This window comes from Lactuca sativa, chromosome 7, assembly GCF_002870075.4.
Source record: "Lactuca sativa cultivar Salinas chromosome 7, Lsat_Salinas_v11, whole genome shotgun sequence".
NCBI lineage: Eukaryota > Viridiplantae > Streptophyta > Magnoliopsida > Asterales > Asteraceae > Lactuca > Lactuca sativa.
This window is the reverse complement of record NC_056629.2, coordinates 29,974,402-29,993,611: the sequence shown is the minus strand read 5'-3', so window position 1 is coordinate 29,993,611 and position 19,210 is coordinate 29,974,402. Positions and strand designations below refer to the sequence as shown.

Below are 19,210 nucleotides of genomic sequence, written 5' to 3'. Positions count from 1 at the left end.
TTTTTTTCTTTTTCTTTTTTAATTAGTTTCAGATAATACTATTTATAAGTCACATGGGTTTCATTTCTTGATATAATAAATGGATTTCAAATATGGAAATGTAATAAATGTAGATTATGTGTTACCCAAATTCCAATCACCCAAAATTATTATCTCGATTTTAGCTATAATTAAGGTAAAAAAATAAAGATATTGTATTTAACTTTAATATATATTATTGGTTCATAAATTGAAAGAATTTATTTATTATCAAAAAACTCTAAAATACTTTGGTGACTCGATTTTAAGTTTCAAGTAACTACTTTAATCGTAAATCAAAAACTCAACAACGTGTTTGTGTTCAAAATTGGTGTTAAAATAAAATATTAAGCTGACTTATCTGTAAAAAGAAATACATATGGTGATAGAAAGTAGGATGTAAAAGGTAATCTTTTAACTTGATAAAATAAAGATCATAAAATTAATTACATAGAAAACATTAATTAATGAAATTATAACCATATACATGTGGTGATAGAAAGTACGTCATGATTATAAAAATATACTTTATTTGTCATTGTAAATAGTATGTTATATCTAAAAAATAAATCATATTATTATATAAAAAAATATATTCAAATACTATTTTTTAAAATAGTTAAAATGTATAGATATTGTAAATGTAAAACGACAAGTCAATTTAAATAAATATTATTAAAAATCTATTATTTATAATTCAATTTTTTTCATGGTAGTGGTTTTTGATTAATTAACACAAAAAATTATATTGCATTAACTTACGAGCAATGCTTTATATATCGATTAATCATCATGATCGAAGTTAAAAAAATCAATAGATAAACAATTTCTAAATAAACAGTTACAAAGTTAAAGTGTAATATTAAATCGTAAACTATGTTTAGTTTTATTTAAATGCAAATCATGAATAGATGCTATTGAATTATATAAATATATTATCTATCTATAGTTGTATGTTATATGACAACAATTTTCTCATATTATTTAATTGAAATTTTTGCTTATTTATTATGTCTATTATACTTATTTCAAAATTTTATTTTAAGAATGTTTAATGTCTAGAATTTCATATATAACTTTTTGTTTTAATTAACCTATATAATATATTAGTCTCACAACTATTATTACTAATATATTATTGGGAAAATGACTCTTGAGGGTAATTAACTTTTGCGTTTGTACTCATTTGGTCCCTTTTCTTTTTTTGTATTCAATATACCATCGAACTTGTTGTTGGTGTTTACCATAGCCCTTTTGACCGGCTTTTGACCTGTGATAGCCGGTCAAAGGGTTATGGTGAACACAAACAACAAGTTCGATGGTATATTGAGTACAAAAAAAAGAAAGGGACCAAATGAGAACAAACGCAACAGTTGGTTACCCTCCTAATTCATTTTCCCTTTACTCATTTACAACAAATCCCACATCATCTCCTACTGATATTAATGACTTTATGAGATTCGTTCTTGCTTATCTTCAAAACATAACCTACGAAAGGACATTATTCATACATGTACAACTTTGTAATGCACTTGAATATTTATTAGAGGAATCTTGACTAATCAGGCGTATTTCATGACTACATTTATATTTCCAATCAAATGATTTATCGTATCATGGATTCTAGACAACTCTACAAACGAGTGGATTCACAAGTGCTGTGATTTTTTAGTTTACTTAGCTTTAAGATCGAACTCATGGGATAAGATACAACATCAATATGTACAATATTATGGTGATGTGTGTACAAAAGCAGCATGATATTCCACTCGTTTGTAGACGAGTCTAGAATCCATGATACGATAAAACATTTGATTGCAAATGTAAATGTAGTCATAAAATGCGTCTGCTTAGTCAAGATTCCCCTAATAAATATTCAAGTGCATTATAATGTTGTACATGCATGAATAATGTCCTTTCGTGAGTTATGTTTTGAAGAGAATCAATAATGAAACTCATAGTCATTAATTTCATTAGGAGATGACGTGGGATTTGCTGTAAATGAGTAAAGAGAAAATGAATCAGGAGGGTAACTAACTATTGCATTTGTTCTCATTTGGTCCCTTTCCTTTTTTTTGTACTCAATATACCATCGAACTTGTTGTTTGTGTTCACCATAACCCTTTGACCGGCTATCACAGGTCAAAAGCCGGTCAAAAGGGCTATGGTAAACACCAACAACAAGTTCGATGGTATATTAAATACAAAAAAAAAGGACCAAATGAGTACAAACGCAAAAGTAATTACCCTCAAGAGTCATTTTCCCTATATTATTCTATATTTGTTTTACCGATTACATAATTATTTTAATGAGTTAAATCCTTAGATATAAATTTTTGGCTGTAATTGATTCTGACGGATCTTAATTATTTTAATGAGTTAAATCCTTAGATACAAATTTATGGCTGTAATTGATTGTGACGGATCTTACAATAAATCAACTTTTTCATTTTAACATAGTCGAACTCATATCAGCTTTAGTTAATTCAACTTAATGTAGGTGAATTGGTCCACCTAATAAATCGTCACCACTAAACAAGAACCCACACTCTTCCTTTTCCATTATTCCTTACTACATGCTCTTTTTCCAAGATTATGGATACCAAAATTAAAGGGAGAGTCACCAAAATATCAATGCAGGATCGCTAGGGACAGGGTTTTTAGATGTTGCAACATTCCGCCTAGGCAATTTTCCTGTGTGAATGAGATTCTGAACTTCGCTGACTATAGGGGGAATTGTCCGTAGAAAAAAAAAATTATTCATGGCCATTATCTATACTTAATCTTGAATATATAGTATTAGTGTATTCTGTATCGGTATGACACGACTTAATTATAAGTAACTATATATGTTGGAGTCATTTTTCTTTAAAACGGATCTTTTGAAAAGACAATCTTGAGCTCAACATATATTACATGGTATGAGAGCCGACGTCCTACATCCCTGTGACTCAACATATCCTTGCTTATCCTTATCAAGCCTCCGACTCCGAAGGGAAGTGTTAGTATATCCTATATCAGTGTGACACAATCTTAGAAGTGATTATATATGTTGGAGTCATCTTCTCTCCAAAAAGACTCTTTTGCAAAGATAATATTGTGTTTCACATATATTTACATATAGACAGTGAAAAATAATATGGTGTTCAACAGAATACGCACCTCTCCTATCAAGATTGTAGATATCGTTATTTCATTTTCTTATGTTTGGTCTAATCGTAGGCGTATGTTGGTCTCTCGTACTTGGATAGATTAGAGTTGTTTGCCATTTACATATCTTGCTCTCAATTTTTTAAGAACCAGTTTTGTAGTTAAATCGTTTTGATTAACGGTTCCCGGTTCAACCATCGGTTCGACTGTTGGTCTACATCTGACAGTGGTGTACGTCGGACTTCGAGTTGTGTATATTTCGGATAGCATAATCGATCAATATATTCAATTTTCTTTGAAAATAAATTGTTATTGTTATTGGGTTAAGTGAACAATTATCTAAGTCCAATAAACCGGTTCAAACGGTTTTTTACCGATTCTATCATACCAATTCAATCCGGGTTTTGAAGAAATAGTCTGGTTCGATCCGGTTTAAAATTGCATAAAACCGGTCTTAGCTACTTGCTGAGCGCAGTGTCTTTTATATATTTTTGCCGTTTAAAAAAAAACAAAGGGTTTTAAACTTTTTATTGTTTCACGATAATCTTTTCGAAAAATCATCAAATAAATTGTTTATTTTGCGATAAATGGCACCTGACTTAAAACCAATCTAGCAAATGGAACCCGCTACATATTGGTATGTAGTGTGGTCGTAGTTTCCGAAAAATCTAAGCTTGTTTGTGCGATCGTGGTTTTCAGTTTTAAAGTAGGAACAATTGTGTTACTATTAGGAACTTGAGAATTGTAAGGCTAGGGGGACTTAATTTGGCATGGGTTCAACATGTGCTCAGTCATCTAGGCAAACTCTGCCCTTCGAACTCGGTATGCCGAACTCGATTGCCAAACTCGGTGACGACTTGTAGAACAGAGAGGATGTCCATTAAAAAAACTATATGTTTTTTTTTTTTATCAAGAATTCAAAGTTTTTACCTATATTCAAACAAAATAAATAACAACCATCTTTATTTCTTAATACTCTCAGACATTCAATATTAATCTCATATCTTTTTCTTTATTTCTTTATATATACAGTTTACAAATATACACATGTTATGCAAAAATGAAGTTATATCAATAAACTTTGGAAAATACATTTGAAATAATTACGTTATTGATATTGACTATGAATAATAATTTCTTACACTAATTTGTTACATAAAATTGTAATGCTTATGAAACATAATATAAAATTATATATATTAATGGCAGCAACTCCTGGTTAGAGTGTAAATAAAACTAAATATGAATCTCAATTTAGTGTTACTCATAACATTATAAATAATTAATTTAGAAATTACTTATTTGATACTTTTTTTATAAGATAACATATTATAATTTATAATTTATGTTATTAACTATTATTATTATTATTAATTAATTTAAAAAATCCCTTATTTGCAAAAACTACCAATTATTATTAAAAAAATATTTTTGGATGTTTTTTAATTAATTTGACATGTCGATTTAGGTTTTATATTCAAAATATATAAATATTTTAAACTATTTTTAGATAGTCCTTGGATATTTTTAAGTTTATTTGATATTTTGATTAATATTTAGATTTAGCATAATATGTAAATGATATTTTGAATTTAACATGAAATTTAAATTAATAATTTAAGTATATTATATAGATAATTAAAAAATCTTCCATTAATATTATAATATTTCATATTTAATAAAATATTTGGATTAATAAATTAGGGGTGTTTACGGTTCGGTTTGAAACCGTGAAACCGGCCAAACCGGGTATCGGTTTGGTTTCACGGTTTATATTTCTCTTTACGGTTTGGTTTGCGGCTTCAAGCTTTCGAAACCGTAATGAACGGTTTGACTTATGGTTTCAAAATTTTCAATGCATAGAAAACCGGACTGGAACGTAGGATTTATATATATAAAAACTAATTTTTTTATATGTAATAATGTAATTATATATAATTTTATATGGAAAAAATGAATATTCAGTTGTTATGTATGTAACCTTAAATAAAGAACTATACAAAAAGATACAGTTTTAAATAAAAAAATTCATATACATCCATCGAAGACATGAAATCAAACTCATAATATTTAATATGATAAACCTCCAAAGTTTGTAAAAAGAAACATTATATTAATAAAAATAGTATTATACTATTATTATGCTCCATCGTTTCTAACAGTGAAGTGTTAAACATTATTTTAGACGTTGAGCTGTTTCATTTGACTTATGATTTTTTCTTTTTCATAATTACCATCTAATGATACTTGCTTTTCACGCAAGATGATATCACAGTTTATAAACTTTAAATATAAGATGTGTATACATGGTATGGGTTTTAGAATTTGTCTTCAGTTGTTAAAGAGTTTTTGTATTGAATAGACGATATATATATATATATATATATATATATATATATATATATATATATATATATATATATATATATATATATATATATATATATATATATATATATATATATATATATATATTGGATTAAATGTTTAGTTAATTTGATTAAAACGAAGTATTTTTATATAGTTCTACATATAAGTTTACATACATAACAACTACGTATTCACCAAACGTTTTATATATATATATATATATATATATATATATATATATATATATATATATATATATATATATATATATATATATATATATATATATAAAGCTTAAACCGTGAAACCAAACCGGAACCAAACCGTTAGTAATGGTTCGGTTTGGATTTTCAATGGTTTGACTTTGTTTTACGATGGACAGAAACTGTTCCTAACGGTTTGGCTACGGTTTAATATAAAAACCGAAAAAATCGGACCGTGTGAACACTACTACTAATATAAGTTACAAAGTTATAAATAAGAGGAAAATAAAAAGTTATTACTAATTAATAACCATAAGTTGAAAACTATTTATTATAAGTATTACATATACAAAAATTAGAGAAGTCTTCAAAACTTATGAAAAAAATAAACACTATCACTTTTAATAACATAAAAACACTAAAACATCTATTATAACATTTACATTAAAACAATTTATTTAACACTTACAGATCATATTAAAAAGTATATACAAAAATCAACATACATTTGATATATAGACACACTATTATCCAAAGATTCAATAAAATATACAAAAATCAACATGCGTTTGATATATAGAATCACTATTATCCAAAGATTCAACAAAATATACAAAAATCAACATACAAGTGATATATAGAAATAATATTGTCCAAAGATTCAAGAAAACTATTTTTTTTTAACTTTTCATATTTAAATCACAAATTTCTTCAAACACAAGAATGTTTTTAGTGAGCAAAACTTACTTATATATTATTACTATAAGTTATGGAGTTAAAAATGAAAGGAAAATAAAAAGTCATTAGTCATTACTAATTAATAACCATACGTTCAAAATTCTTGTGTTGTAAGTACTAAATGTACGTAAATTAGAAAACTGTTAAATTATTGTATTATAGTGAGAGTTTCAAATGAATGTGATGCTTGAAAACATGTCTCTATTATCTATATTATATTATAATTCAGATCATTTTTTTGCACCATATTCATTTGAAACTCTCACTACAACTTAAAAGTATGTTTAACTAAAAATTAATTAATCACTACAACTTAAAAGTTTTCTAAATTATATGTATTTATGATTAGTTATGTATAATTATGATTTTAACATTAAACTAATCAACCACTACAAAACTCTAAGAGGTTTTTCTATCTTATATATAGTTCACAAACATAGTTGAGGTTGTTACGGTTTGGAAAATGAGATTATGAAACAAGATGAATTGAATGAGATAGAGAAAATGACGATATAAGAACACAAAAGTCTCTAGTTTGTTGTGTATGCAATACTGAATGAGGAAGAGGAAATGGGAGACTTTGGAAGATACAAAACTACATTAGTAAACTTATTTGTTAGTGTAATTTAAAGTGATCATCTTTATGTTGTTAGAAGTTATACTACGTTGTATAATGTTGTATAATGTGTATGTGATCTTTTGTATAAATATATACCCTTAATATCCTCCAAATTAGGTTTACTATCAGCTTTTACAAATATATAATGCTTTATGTATAAAAGTATCCGATTGCATTTTAGTTAATTTGATAAGGAACTTCAACTTCCATTCAAATGTATTTTAGTTAAACCGAAATGGAATTTTAATTTTCAATCAATTATATTGTATGGTTTGTATATTATTATAATATTCTTTCATAGTATTTTATGTTCCACACGAAAATTGAATTAAACATAATATGGAAAGTATTTTAGAATTAAATATTTACGACGCAAATTCAATAAAGAAAACTTGTAAAAGAATAGCGTATAACAAAAGTAATGTTAGGAAAACTTTTATTTGTTTGTATGTTTAAAGTCACAAAAAATATAGTTTGAATTACTATTTGTTGTTGGTTGTTTTAGTTTAACTAATTTTTCTAAGAATCAAAGCTTAAAAAACGGTATACCCTATTAATTAAATTTAATATTTATTAATAACTTTATTATAAAGCGGATATAGTCGAAAGAATTTATCTTTGCCAATGAGAAGACGCAAGTTCTATTAACTATCTTCTAAATTATAATGTACTATGTTAAAACCCATGTAAACCACGGGTAACAAAGAAAAATACTATTGATAATTTAAAACGGCAATGATAAATCAAAGATTTATAAAATTTTATTAAATTACAAAGGTAGAAGTTTTATCTATAAGTTTTTAGTGATTAATTGAAATTAATATATACATTGTTCTGAACATCCGATCTAATTTCTGTATGTGTAGGTATTTAATAAAATTATAATTTTATACCATACAATATATATATTTGAATAGAATGAAAAAAAATCATGGAAATAATAGTATTATATGACAAATTAAAGATAACAAAGTTAAAGGTATGATTTCCAATATTAAGGTATGATTTCCAATATTAGACAAATATAGTCTTTAACCTTACTAACAATTCTTTATGAAACAAAATTGAAATAGTCACACTCATGTATATTAGCGAAATACAAATTATATTTTCAGTAACATAGATTAAAAAAAAGTAAGTGCATTTAGGGGTGTGCATTAAACCACATAAACCGCACCGCATAATGCGGTTTTGGACGCTCGTGGTGCGGTTTGCGGTTTGTAGTTTTCATAAACCGCACTATGCGGTGTGGTTTGCGGTTTATAGTTACCAAACCGCACTGCAACATACCATATATATATATATATATATATATATATATATATATATATATATATATATATATACACTCACATACACACATACACACAACATGCTAGATGTTTACCACTTTTAATACCCTTAATAATGTTTATGAGATTTCGATTGATAAACATGAGTCAAAATGGGAAACCAACTATATCAAAAATATGTGTTTACAGTACCATAAATTCATATTATAATTTTAAAATATTGTAAAGTATTTTGATATTATGCATAAAGAAGATGCTTATACAGACAATTAATCTTTTATTCATAGAATATAAAGCACCACACACTTATTATGTTTAAAACTAAATTTAATATTTATGTTTATGAAACCGTATAAACCGCACAAAAACTGCAAAACCGCCCGTACCAAACCGTACCGCGAACACCCCTAAGTGCATTAATAAGTTACAACAATAATATTGAAAATGAAAAACATGAAGTTACAATTCATATCTATACAAAGACTTCTTTGTATACAACATTGCTATAAATGGATTTAAAAACTATAAACTTTCGATTACCATACCAAATATGTCAAAGTTAGGACTTTTCGATTGTACATTGCTATAAATGGACTTAAAACTATAAACTTTACATGACCTAACCAAATATGTTAAAATCAGATATAATTCTATAACATGACAAATAAAAATGACAAAAAATAGCAGCATGCTTTGATAAGAATACATAAATGACCATCTAAAGTTGTCAAATTAGTAAAAGTTCAAACAAAACAACAAACAATACTTTTAATGAGAAAAAAATGAAAACGAACATGGGATGCAAAGTTGTATCATCAAATGGCCAAAATTGTATAATATGTACTCGGTCTTTTGGTCTCCAATTTATCATCTTACCTATATCATGCTTTTTTAGTCTCCTATTTAGCATCCTGTAAAAATAATCATCATCTAGACTGAAGCTCAATAATTCAGATTTATTGATGGGTTTTGGTCATAAGACATCCTATGTGCTCATACAAACCCTAATGCTTGGATCTAGGTTTCTCTATTGTATATGCAAGTTATCCAAGACTATAAACCCTAATTCTAGCATACAAGTAATCATATTAACATGAGAATAGGTTTATAATGTTACCTTGATTGTTATGTAGCAATAACAATCCCAAAACTCCTTGTATTGACTTTGGAAGACTTAGAGTCACAAGTGTCACTCCTCTAATGGTTCACAAACACCATAAGCAAGAGGATGAAGAGGAGAGAGGATGGAGGCAACCAAAACCGTATGAAAACCCTAGAAGGTTGCTTGTCCACGTTTTTGAGCCTTAAGGGTTCTATATATAGTGAGACTATTAGGGTTATCTAACAAGGAAACCCTAATTTGGTTGCTTAAGCCCTAAGCAACCCATAGACTCCTTTAATCAAGCCCATGGACGATTTCCTTATGGGTTTCCCCCTAGAATTCGTCCACCTCTTGATTCAAGGCAATCAATGGCCCAAATTGCAATTATCTTATAATTACAATTCCAGTCCCTTAAGTTTAATTAATCTCTTTTAGTCACAAAACTAATTACCAATTAACTATTGACTAATATTAATTAAACAATACGATTTCTCCTTTAATATATTATTCCCATAATATATTAATAAATCATATTTAATCCTTTCTCTCCATAATTCATCCTATCAAGTTGCTTTGGTGAAGGCAACCCAAAAGGACCATGCACCATCGGGTCAAGTACATACCAAAATAGTTACGGACTTAGACACTAATCCAACATTTATATCATGGTTTGGAACGATCATCTCCTATTTTAGCATTTAAGATAAGACCATGAATACACACACACCAAAAATTAGAAACTCGAGAACAAATAGACCTAGATACTTTATAATTTAAAAATTAGAATATTATCATAGCAAAAACAATTTTAGATTTGGTGATTGCACACAAAAAGTCAAATAACTAAATGTTAAAATACCAAAACATCTAAGAAAAAAATGAAGCAAATAGGAAACCAAAACGTAAAGAAATTGAAAAAGAATGTAGAATTGGATGATTGATCAAAAAATTCAAATTTCACTGTTTTTTTTTTCTAAAAATTGACCTTCAATGATTATTTTTCGAACATAATTATGCAAAATATAGAAATGTAGATAAAATAAATCTCAAGACTTTTATTAGTAATGAGCTTGGTGAATGGCTAATTGATCAAAAAAATACCCTCAATAAGGGACACTAACTTTCAGATGATAGATTGTCTATTTTATTCCATGAACCTTCATATCTATATAATAACCACACAAATTTCCAAAACATTAAAAAAACCTACAGATCGATGCACACGAAAGAAAAGAGAAACATATTTTAGTATATCAATTCTCATGGACATTTTATCAAACACCTAGATTGCAATATCAAAATATCATAAACCATTTAAATGAAAACACATCAATTCTTAAATTAGGATAGCCAAAAAATAAAATGAATCAGGGTTCTCACCACTTGTAGATGTTTCGGTCTAACAACTTCCAGTTGCACCGGTTGAATAATCCAAAGAGGATGAAGCCTTAATAATGAAATAATTCGAATAAAAAGTGTACCATATGTTGGATTTGGGCACACCAATGGAATCAACACATGTTTTTCCATTTGTGGTAGTCTCTAGCTCGACCACTACGACATCCAACCACCTGGTCATCACCGTCATTGAGCCTATACGAAAGAAGCATAAGCCCCAAATATGAGAGTGGTGGTGGGAGAGAGACTAAAGATGAGGTGTTAAATTGAGAAAGCCAAAGAAAAAGAAGGGAAGCAGTGCCTGGCTAATTAAATTTTTCTTGAACCCAAAATCAAACCCTGATATCCGTTTATTATCGAATGCTCCTTGAAAACACAAAAATGCTGGTAATTTGAAAGTTGATTTCATGGAAGAGAAGCTATCGAACTTGAACATGGTGACGAGTCCAAATATTTCAATCGCTCTCTCTATCTCTGCTTTTCAATCGAACATTGGTGTGGAAGTGGTGGAGCGGTCGATTCAATATTGTAAAGCCTAAATCCAAGAAAGTTTGTGACGATTAGGGTTTACATCAACAGATATGGAGTAGTCACTTCCTGATTTAATGGGATTACCCTTGATGAGCGGTATAACTTGCTGATTTTATGGATTGATGAATATACGGAATGGACTGCAAGAGGGTAGAACACGAATTTCACATAGATGATTTGAGCGGTAAAATTAGCTGGGGAGGCGCTAGCAATTACCATGTGGCAAAAATCTACTTATTTATTAGATTAGGGGAGGAGATTTTTATATTCACGTTATATTATATATTTTTCTAAAATATAAATATGATACCTTTCAACAATAATCTTTAACACTTTTTTATATGTTTAATATAATAATTTGTTTTTTTATATTTATAAATTATAACTATTTTTTTGAAAAGAAAGAAATTAATAACATATATTTGGTACTATTTTAATTATATTTGGGTATCGCCTAATAATAGATTAGACACTTCTCGACAAAAAAAAAAGCATCATACTATAGGGAGTTAATAGCAATTGATGTTATGATTAGGCCCTTTTCTAGTAAACTAATTGTAGGAGTAGCTGACAAGATAACATATCTAGTCATGGGACCAAAAAATCAATACGTGTCAAAATTGTAGGAAACGGGTCCCGCCACATCACGAGGGCAAAAGTAGGCGTCACGGCGGTCCTGCGACTTTTGTAGTTCGCTCTCTTTTGTCTTGTCGTGCCGCAGACAACGGCGACGGTTTCCTATGGTCCTGCAGCTTCTTTTCCCTCCACTTTCGCTTTTTCATTTAACGGCGCCGTTAAACTCCATTTGACTTATTGTATAACGTAAATATTAATTAATTTTTTATTTATTTTCTCCATTAAATTATTTTAAACGAAAGAATATGCAATTTCTTCCCTTTTAGTAATAAAGTTTCGATTATTCTTATCTTGATCAGAATTTGTATCCAGAATATTGTTTGTAGGTCACCATCTACTATAAGATTTACTTGTTAAACAATTGCAAGTTACTCGCTTTTTAAAATACTATACGTTTTAAAACGTTTTAATTGAAAATTGTTTGCTTTTTAAAATATTGTAAACTTCAAAACATCTCTGTCTTATTTAAAAAAAATAAACTTGAAAAATCACTTATAAGTTCTTCTAAATTCTACAGAGGTAAAAACCAAGTCCTTATTCATACTATTTGTAATGATAATAAAAACAAAACTTTATAGCTAGAATATTATTAGTACAATTATGAAACTTACATAAACAATATTTTTTTCTTTCACTTTTTCTAATAAATATGAATATAATTTATTTCAAAATAGTTAAACTCAACTTTCAAAGTTTTTAATTGTCATCGTATAATGAATGAGATGACAAACGGACAACAAAGAAAATAAAGAAAACACATTATTTATTAATATTGTCGAATATGAATGAAATATCTAGTATTCTTAATAAAGAAAATAAAGTTTCATTTATACATAAAAAGTATTGTGATCAAAGTTTTACAATACAATGGAAAAAATCAGTTTTTTTAAACTTCATTCTTGTATAGCATGCATATTTTGAAAAATAAACTGTTTATTTGCAGACTACAAGAGTTTAGTATGTTTATTACTGTAAATCAAGTCCGCAAATTATAAACGTTTTACAATTTCAAAAGTAAACAACGTCTTAACAACCGAATATAATTTTTTTTCAGTGTTGCTATTCATATCCATGTCTCAGTTGTACATTCAAGGCTATGAGAGTGGTCACAGCTAAACCACCAGCCAACTTAGCGCCACGTATGTAACTTAGAGCCACGTATGTATTTTACCATTCCACAACCAAATCATTAGGTTGTGGAAATGATGTTCACCTGTGGGTTAATAGTAAATAGACAAAAAGAAAGAGATAAAAAGAGAGAAAATATAAGGAAAAAAAAGAGAGAACAATGATTTCTTCATAACCACTACAAACCACTTCACAACCAAACCACCGGTCCATGGGGCGGTGTTCACCAATGAGTTAATGTGCCACATGTATGCCACATAGGAAACTCATGCGTGGGTTCACACCCACTCTGATAGCCTAAAATATAAATCAAATAAGGTTCTATCTAATTATTTTTTATTTATAGTTTTTTTTATTGCATTCACCTTATTACTTATTATACTTATTAATTTGATTTTTTGTTTTTTTTCACGTTTTATTTATAAACATTGTTATTAAAGTATATTTAATTATATTTATAACCATTTTATTTTCAATCATTCTTTTGTTTTTTTATTATTTATTTATTTTGCGGTTAAACTCAAAATTAGTCAAACTTATTCAAATATATTTTGTTAAAAGCAATACATTAAATATAAAAATGAGAAAATTTGAAAAATAAGTTTTATGTACAAGGGTTGGATATATAATATTTAAATGTTTAAGTAAAAAAAGTTTGTTTATTGTCAAGAACGACATGTCTTTAAAAATCAATAAACTAGGCGGAGTGGAGTTGCTAAAGCTGCTATCGTCGCTATGCATTTCAAACACAACCCCCTAGCGAGCGCTAGGGGGCTCGCCATATTTGTCTCGCTACATATGCAACAAGATGAGGGAGAAAGTTTGTTTGGTTTGTGATTGGATGAATGGGGAATTGACCGGATTGTTCAGCCACCACGATGATCTATTGTCGCTACCTGAAACCCAACTACACATACTACTGTGTGTGAGAGAGACGATGATAATTCATATAGGAACTTGGACAGAGAAAGGGAACTGGAGGAGGGATACTGATAATCAGAGGAGATGGTATGTTCGGCTCAACTCGTGTATGCTTCATATCCCCTAATGTCGTTGCTTTCCTCTTATGCTTCATATACTCCGGCTGTGTATCATAATTTGAGATACTTATGTCGAAACCTAAAATCTACCATCAGGTGGCGATCGAAGGCTTCCTCTGATCCATATGCTTCTATGTTTTCAGCTGCTGCCTCGATTCAATCTGATTCTGCGGAGAAAAACGTCGTATGGTAATCATATATCCCTTCCTTGCATATTAATTATGTGTTTCCGCCAAAATGACAGAATTCTATTTGTGGATTTAGTAGTTGATTGCAACTTATGCTGTGTTGTTGCCTTGTTCTCTAAAGTTCATTACCTTCCAGGCGTAATTGTGTACACTTAAGTAATATTGCATTGAATCATATGGTTAAATTTAATGATGCAGGTTCTCTATAATCGAACCAGTTCATGACTTCGATAAAATGGATATACAAGAAATTCAAGATAAAATAAAGTAATTTAATTAAATTAGAATAAAGTAATTTAATTAAATTAGAAAAAGAAAAAAATAATGTGGTATGAGTGTTACCACTCCCTATCAAATGCTAAGATTAAGTGTTACATGGTAAAAAATGAGGTGACACTCCAAAATCTGACCTGACAATGTGTTAGGAGTGTTACTACTCCCTTTAACTAAATATTACAAATCATCTAAAAAAATTGAGTCATAGACATTACGTTAAGGTTGTTTGATTTTAAAGAATTTAAATTTTTCCAAAAGAAAGCCAAATTAAATGCTTTCTATCGATTAGTAAAAACAGAAGAAGAGAAAAAACTTCCATTTTTTATTTATCAATATATCAAACCTATGAAATTAATAATAATAATGGCTTTTCACATTAACCATATATATATATATATATATATATATATATATATATATATATATATATATATATATATATATATATATATATAGAGAGAGAGAGAGAGAGAGAGAGAGAGAGAGAGAGAGAGAGAGGTTGTTATATGTTGTCCAAGATGCATTAATATATAGGTTTTTTTTTATTAAGAATATGTTTATTTTAATGTTGGTTAACATAATTTAAAGGGCTTATATATGAAATCATCATAATCGAAACTTGATTGCTTCTATTTGTTGATCTCTTTCCACCTGCTTGATTTCTATGAGATACTTTGCCATTTGAACAATATGTATGATGATCGACAACATACAACATGTCTTATATGGATACATAAAATCAAACAATGTTTAAATATGCATTTAGCTTGTCATCTCCATTTGTATAGATAACAATGTTGACTGTTAGATGTTTATAGGATAACCTGTTGTGATTATCCAATACCCATAATGCTCTTAATAATAGGTTATACCCAAATACATATTCAATTGTGATTATTTTTAACACAAGTCGCTTGCTATACACTTCGAAGTACAATTAACACTCTCTCATCACTCACTACAAAGAAGTACTATAAGACTATTGTTTTGTGAATTCATTATTGATTCAAAGAAATATGTGTTGGATCTATATGCTCAAGAATCATTATTACCTCATGGCCGAAAGTATAGAGGCTTGGGAGATTGCTCGTCAACCTCCTCCCCCCCCCCCCCCCCCCCCCCTTCCTATTCTCTATGCTTACTTTAATAGCTTATACTTTATGTTTACATTGCAGGGGGTATTTAAAGAAGTGTCTTGCTTGAAAAAATCACTTCTTCTTTGGCTTATAATACTCCTAAAACTGTAGCTTTGTCACACCCCAAAACCAAGAACGACGAAAACGTTCTGGGGCGGAGGACGTCATGTAAAGTATCACAACACAGTAATAGTAAACAAGCAAACAACATCATCCATTGCATTAAATATATAATTTTAATACAAGTATGTTCTGTACAGTTATGGACACCAAAAATGTAAATCAAAATAAAGAGATGAGTTCTGAGTGCGCTCCATCTTCTCAAAAGCTGGTCTCGGTACCTGTCTACTGATGACCTGAGAATACAAGTTATTTTGAAAGAGTTTATCAGCATTAAGCTGGTGAATTCATAAGTATTTTAGTGTCGGTGTTTGTATCAAAACGTTTGAACATAGTTTTAAACAATAGTTTGTAAACATTGTTGATAACAGTATGTAAATGTTTGTACGTGTTTGTAAAAGTTTGAATCTCTCAGAAAAACTTATATTTTCTATTAAAAGTAGCCTTCTACCAAGGCGTAACTGTTTTGTACGTTCGTTTATCATAAAAGTGTGTAATTTTCCCAAGTATAACTATCATTATCAAAATATAGTTTGTACATTATTGTTTAAGTGAAAAGATCACTAAATGATTGTAAAGGGTAAATTAATGTAGTACTGTAGTATTGTATTAAAGGAACTACTGCTGTACTAACTACCTTAAATCGGATTTATATTAAGGTATCATGTGATTAATTGCACCATACTATCGACTGAGTAACAACGACAAATGTAGGTCGTAAAAAGGTATGACGTTTGGCACCCGCAGACCTGCAGGTCCGGTTGTAGCTAGCAGCAAGGTGTAGGATAGTCAATCCAGTATAGATCTATACGCAAACTCACGATCTCCCTCGAAGAGACTCTGGTTACAACTCGGGCCATGACATTTAAGGCATGCTCCGATATAGTGGATCACATTTATGTAAATGTATATATGTATATGTAATGTATTGTTCCTTTTCTAGTATCATTGTATATGTTCTCCTTCTAGTATAGTTGTATATGTTCTCCTTCTAGTATAGTTGTATATGTTCTCCTAGTAATATCATGTATATATTCCAGTAGTAATAAGTATTGACTTATAAATAAACTGACTCATTGATCTAGCAATAGTAATAGTATGACTCTGTGCTACCCCAATGGTAGCTTACTAATGATGTAACTAGTACCCATGAATATGGAAGTATTTTTATGTCTATATATGTACACGTGATATATCTAATTAATATTGAAACGACCTTCGGACAGCTACCCGATATCCCACCAGACCACATCCAAATCGAGGAAAAGGAAATAGGGTGGATGGCCTTCCTAAGCCTTTTAAACATTGTTTATATAAATTTACATATACAGGCATGCAATTTATAATACGTGTAACAAAGTTTAAAATAAAAGTATATGATGAGTAAAGAGATTTGTAAGGCAGTTTGAAGTAAAACAGTTTGAACGATAATAAAATCATTGGTTTGTAGTTATTAATCACATGTGATTGATCTAATAACTTATCATGATTCAACTTGTATTCTCCCCCATAAAAGCACTTAAAACATTTCAAAGGTTGATTAATAGGGGTATGAACTCACCTGTAGTGAGTGGTTCTGATGACAATGTTGGATTAGTTGCTAGGTGTCAAGTGGTGACTTGAGTGCATACACGAATCCTATTTAGCATATATTGGCACATATATGGATATAATTAGTGTTATGAACAACTAATTGATGATTTTGGGACTACCTTAGGGACTAGTAAACACTTATAATGAAGTGTTACAATCATATATGATTGTATTAAGGGTTATAAGGCTATATAAGAAGGTGTATGGCCAAAATACACACTATATGTGTGTGTGCGGCCAGGTGTGCGGCCTGGTGTGCTGCCAGCACATGTGTGCGGCCATGTGTGCGGCCAGGTGTGCTGCCAGATGGTGTGTGCTGCCAGAAACATGGTGTTCTTGGTGTTCTTGGTGAAAGTTGTTACCTTTTGGATGATACTTGAGAGGATTTTGAGTCCTTGCTTTGAAGAAATGTAAGAAATGATCAAGAGACCAAGGATTTCATATATATATGTATATATATATATATATATATATATATATATATATATATATATATATATATATATAGGAGGTGAGTGCGGCTGGAGGTGTGTGAGGTTGGGTATGTGCGGCTGGCTGGCCGCACACACCTAATTTGGTGTGTTTGGCTTGTTTTTCCAATGCTATACTCTAACTATTCCATCCTCCGACAAGTATCCCAATTATACTAGGCTTTAAGCACTTATTTAGACTCAAAAACCTCATTATAGAATAGCAAAACGAAGCTAATCTTTGATAACTTGGTGTGTTTGGCTTGTCATCGTCAATGATTTGACTCTTCGACCATAATATTCTTTCCGACTTAGGGCGTCTGCTACTACGTTGGCTTTACCCGGATGATAACGGATGTCGCATTCGTAGTCATTGAGTAGCTCGACCCATCGTCGTTGGCGCATATTGAGCTCCTTCTGATCGAATATGTGTTGTAAACTCTTGTGGTCAGTGAAAATGGTGCTTTTGGTGCCATACAGGTAGTGTCTCCAGATCTTCAGGGCAAACACAACTGCTCCTAGTTCAAGGTCGTGTGTGGTGTAGTTGACTTCGTGTGTCTTCAGTTGTCTCGAGGCGTAGGCGATGACCTTACCCCTTTGCATCAGAACACAACCGAGCCCTTGATTTGACGCATCACAGTAGACAACGAAATCTTCTATCCCCTTGGGGAGGGATAGTATTGGTGCGGTGCATAAGGCTCGCTTGAGGGTTTGGAACGCTCTCTCCTGTTTCTCTTCCCAGTCAAAGGCCACGCCTTTCTGGGTCAGTGTTGTAAGGGGTTTCACAATGCAGGAGAAGTTCTGTATGAATCTGCGCTAGTAGCCAGCGAGACCTAAAAATTGACGAATTTCTATAGGCGTCTTCGGTGCTGACCAGTTCTCAATGGCCTTATTTTTGGATGGGTCCACATGGATTCCCTCTTCGCTTACCACATGTCCTAAGAATTCGACTCTTCGGATCCAAAATTCACATTTCGAGAACTTCGCATAGAGCTTCTCCAGTCGTAAAGTTCCTAGAACTTGTCGCAGGTGATCGCCATGCTCTTCCTTACTTCGGGAGTAGATCAGGATGTCGTCAATAAAAACAATAACGAACTGATCCAAGTAAGGTCGGCATACTCTATTCATCAAATCCATGAAGACTGCGGGCGCATTGGTCAATCCGAATGGCATCACCACGAACTCGTAGTGTCCGTAACGAG

At 30.2% G+C, this 19,210-nt stretch overlaps 1 protein-coding gene across 3 annotated transcripts; it reads left to right on the top strand.

Annotated features, from left to right (window-relative positions):
* Window positions 1–13,645: 13,645 nt before the first annotated feature.
* On the top strand, window positions 13,646–17,058 carry LOC111884668 (uncharacterized). Of its 3 annotated transcripts, none has more exons than XM_052765536.1 (3): window positions 13,646–14,193; window positions 14,322–14,414; window positions 16,660–17,058. In XM_052765536.1, exons 1-3 carry the CDS (start codon window positions 13,994–13,996, stop codon window positions 16,664–16,666), a joined length of 300 nt encoding a protein of 99 aa, XP_052621496.1. In that variant the 5' UTR covers window positions 13,646–13,993; the 3' UTR covers window positions 16,667–17,058. The 3 variants fall into 3 exon arrangements, 2 of the variants coding, with proteins under 2 accessions (XP_052621496.1, XP_023736737.1); XR_008225210.1 differs by lacking the exon at window positions 16,660–17,058 and adding an exon at window positions 15,865–16,369 and having other exon boundaries at window positions 13,854–14,213; XM_023880969.3 differs by lacking the exon at window positions 16,660–17,058 and adding an exon at window positions 15,865–16,369 and having other exon boundaries at window positions 13,861–14,193.
* Window positions 17,059–19,210: the final 2,152 nt, after the last annotated feature.